Source organism: Theobroma cacao, chromosome 5, assembly GCF_000208745.1.
Source record: "Theobroma cacao cultivar B97-61/B2 chromosome 5, Criollo_cocoa_genome_V2, whole genome shotgun sequence".
In the NCBI taxonomy this organism is placed as follows: Eukaryota; Viridiplantae; Streptophyta; class Magnoliopsida; order Malvales; family Malvaceae; genus Theobroma; species Theobroma cacao.
In genome coordinates, this window is record NC_030854.1 from 6,289,059 (window position 1) to 6,292,590 (window position 3,532).

The 3,532-nt window shown below is 35.6% G+C and overlaps 1 protein-coding gene across 1 annotated transcript; it reads left to right on the top strand.

The window, feature by feature from the left end:
• LOC18598280 (1-aminocyclopropane-1-carboxylate oxidase homolog 4) lies at positions 1-2,305 on the top strand. The gene is made up of 2 exons (XM_018120745.1): positions 1-939; positions 1,796-2,305. Exons 1-2 carry the CDS (start codon positions 106-108, stop codon positions 2,057-2,059), a joined length of 1,098 nt encoding a protein of 365 aa, XP_017976234.1. The 5' UTR covers positions 1-105; the 3' UTR covers positions 2,060-2,305.

The following is a 3,532-nucleotide window of genomic DNA, read 5'->3' on the forward strand; positions in this document are numbered from 1 at the left end:
TAGGGGCGTGAATTTACTGCTTCCATAAACTAGCTATCGATCTATTTTTGCCCGATCCTCTTACGTTCATTGACAAATATCGGAGACTGCTGTGCTCTTTTAAAGATGGCTGCAACTTCCAGCTATGACCGATTGAAGGAACTGAAAGAATTCGATGAATCCAAAATCGGAGTTAAAGGTCTCTCCGATTCTGGCATCAAAACCATTCCTGATTTCTTCAAACATCCACCACAAACTCTCCCTGATCTTAAATCCAAATTTTCTCAAGCAAACACTAATATCCCAATTATTGATCTGTCCAATGTAAACTCCCCTGATCACCATCAGAAAATCGTCAACCAAATCAAAGAAGCCGCAAAATCATGGGGTTTCTTTCAAGTGATCAACCATGGAATACCCATATCAGTACTCGACGAGACTATCCAAGCTATCAAAGCCTTTCACGAGCAGCCATATGAAATCAAATCAAAGTACTATAATCGAGATGAGTCGAACGGGGTAACGTACGCTAGTAATAATGATTTGTACCGTTCAGAGGCGGCTTGCTGGCTCGACTCCCTGAAGGCGCAGATGGGACCAAAGCCACTGGATATAGAGTTGTTGCCAGAGATTTGTAGAAAAGAGGTGGTTGAATGGGATTTGAGCGCTACGAAGGTGGCTGAGACGGTAATGGAATTGTTGGGCGAAGGGCTTGGGTTGGAACCTGGCAAATTCAAGGAGTTAACTTTCAGTCAAACAAAGTATGTTGTGGGACATATTTATCCGTACTGTCCACAGCCAGATTTGACGATGGGGATAACATCGCATACGGATCCAGGAGTGGTGACGGTGTTGTTGCAGAATCAGATTCAAGGGTTGCAGGTGAAGCATGAAGATCGGTGGCTGGAGGTGAAGCCTGCACTTGGTGGTTTAATTATCAACGTCGGCGACTTTCTTCAGGTGAAAATGAAAATTACAAATTTACTGGGAACCCTTTTGCTATTGGATGCATTTTTTTTCAATAAATATATATATAATATGGATAAATTTTTTATATTTGATGATTTATTAAGTGCATTTTAAAGCATAATGATTTCAGAAAAATGTCTAAAAGAGGTAAAAAAAAAAAGCAAAGAAGAGGGAAAAAAAAGAGAGAATGAAAAAATATATATATATATATATTATATTGAAAGGCATGAAATTGCATATTCATTCATTTGGTAAACAACATAAGCCCGGAAAAGACAAAGGACTTATAGCAGCAAATAAATTTCATATATATTACAGTCACTTTTGTATTTTTCTTTCTTTATCCCCCTCATCTTTCTCTAATTTCTTTCCCCAAATTAGATACCCAAAGTTGTTTTCCTTAATTATAAAAGAAAATTTTAAAGAAAATATATGTAAGTGATAACATTTTTTGAAAAAGGAATATAAAATATTTTTGATTGAAATTACCCAGAACAAAGAAAAGAAAGTAACAAAGGTCGGCTGCTCTTTCTATCCTAATAAACTCCCGAATTAAACACCTTCCTTTCTCTCCTACTCCCTTAAATTCTAAAACAATTCCGAAATCAAAATGAAAAGGCAAAATAAAATTAAAAAAAAAAGAAGTTACTAAGTGTGAATTAGTGGATGACATGAATCGAAAGTCTATTGCATGCTTAATGATTTCATTTAATTTTTCAAAAGTAAATTTAAATGTAATCTTTTGATGCAAAATACATGCTGTCCTCATCACGAAATTTCAGCTTTGTGATCTGTTAGAGTAATTAAATTTCAGTTCCAAGTGTATCTGTCGATCCATTTTTTGCAGATAGTGTCCAATGGAGAGTACAAAAGTGTAGAGCATCGAGTGGTGGCGAACTCCTGCAAGGAACCAAGAATCTCAATTGTTGAATTCTTCAATTTGAGCAAATGGAAGGGAGATGGTTACTACGGACCGCTGCCGGAGTTGTTGTCAGCAGAGAAACCAGCAATATATCGTAATTTCACAACGCAAGAATTCCTTGAAAACTTTTACAGCAAGGGACTGGACAGCAAGTCTCTCATACAGAAAATCACAATACGTCATGAGTAGGATCATTTTTCTACTAATCAAACTAGTTGGAATTAGTGCCCCATTTTTCGGATAAGTTAATAGTAACCGAATCCAAATAATAATAAAGTTAAACAGTTTAAATTTCCCTTGTCTACACTTCATTAAGCTATATTAGAGATCAAAATCTGTTACTATTATTTGGTTTTTGAGAAACTATTTAAAATTTCAAGTTGAGTTGTAATTTAATATAATTAGAATGCTTATTATTTTGAATTGTACGGATGTTCGCTAAATCTTGCAGCTTTTTTTTTTTAGAAAAAGAAACATCAAATCTTGCAGTTTTTATTGAACACTTAATTTTATGCATGTGGGTTTTTTATTTTTTGGTGAAAAACCGATGTGGATTCTTTTCAAAAAAAAAAAAGCCGATGTGGATTCTTAATGTCCTTGAGAGAATGCAACATTGATAGAGACGTAGTAATATATTAAAAAAATATAATTGGGGTTAAATTGTTCTCTTTTGAATTCATTAAAAATAAAGTGTATGTATACGAGTGTTTGACTAAATGTGTCTAAATAATATATTACAATAAATGTAAATATATATATATATATATATTAAGATTTAATAAAGATTTTGAATGCCTAATTTGGCGCCTAAAAATGAAAACTTTACTTGCCAAGAGGTTTGGCGAATAAGTAAGCAAGCTGGTTTTTGGTGGAAACGGAATGAGGAAGAAGGATGCCAGCTTGGAGTCTTTCACGAGCAACTTGACAATCAACGTCAATATGTTTACCGCACTTTGTGGCATTCAAACAGTTAAAGGGGATGATGTTTGCATGAAAAGTCACACTTGCTACCATAAACTCTTTTCATGTCAAGATCATAAATTTTATAGCCTCTTTGAGCTTAGGGATAATCAACAAAAACGTTAGGCTTGACACGCTGATCAGATTTGTGTTTAATTTTGATGTTGTGTCCATAACACAAGCAACCATAAACAACCATAAATACGAAGCGGAAAGTAGGATGGAGCTTTCTAGAATAAAAACTCATGTGGGGATTGACCATGTAAATCTTTGGCGTGAGTATGATTATTTAAGTAGGAAACAACAAGAACACACTCCCCCCAACATTTGAAAGGAAGGTTAGCTTGAGATCTAAAAGCACAAGCAACATTAAGAAGACGGAGATGCTTATGCTCACCACACCATCCAGTTATGGTGTATCGACATAACTATGATGTTGAATGACACAAAATGAATTAAGAAAAACTCGAGCATCATGATTAAAAGATTCAGTAAACAGCGAAACACAGTGGAGGTGGCAAGAGGGCAAGAGGGGCTAACGATTGTATACTGACAGGACATGGAGCTTTCGGATCAGGAACAACATGGATAAGTGGAGGGAAAGTCTGTTCTCCGTGTTTGCCTAGAATTTAAGTCTGAGGGTCCCAGGGGGAGCTTTGAAGGCAATTTTCAACGACTATGGCAGGGTTTTGGACATTTTCG

Coding starts and splice junctions, on each gene's coding strand:
- LOC18598280 (XM_018120745.1), top strand. CDS start 106: ATGGCTGCAACTTCCAGCTATGACCGATTGAAGGAACTGAAAGAATTC. Junction 940..1,795: donor ACGTCGGCGACTTTCTTCAG/GTGAAAATGAAA, acceptor CATTTTTTGCAG/ATAGTGTCCAATGGAGAGTA.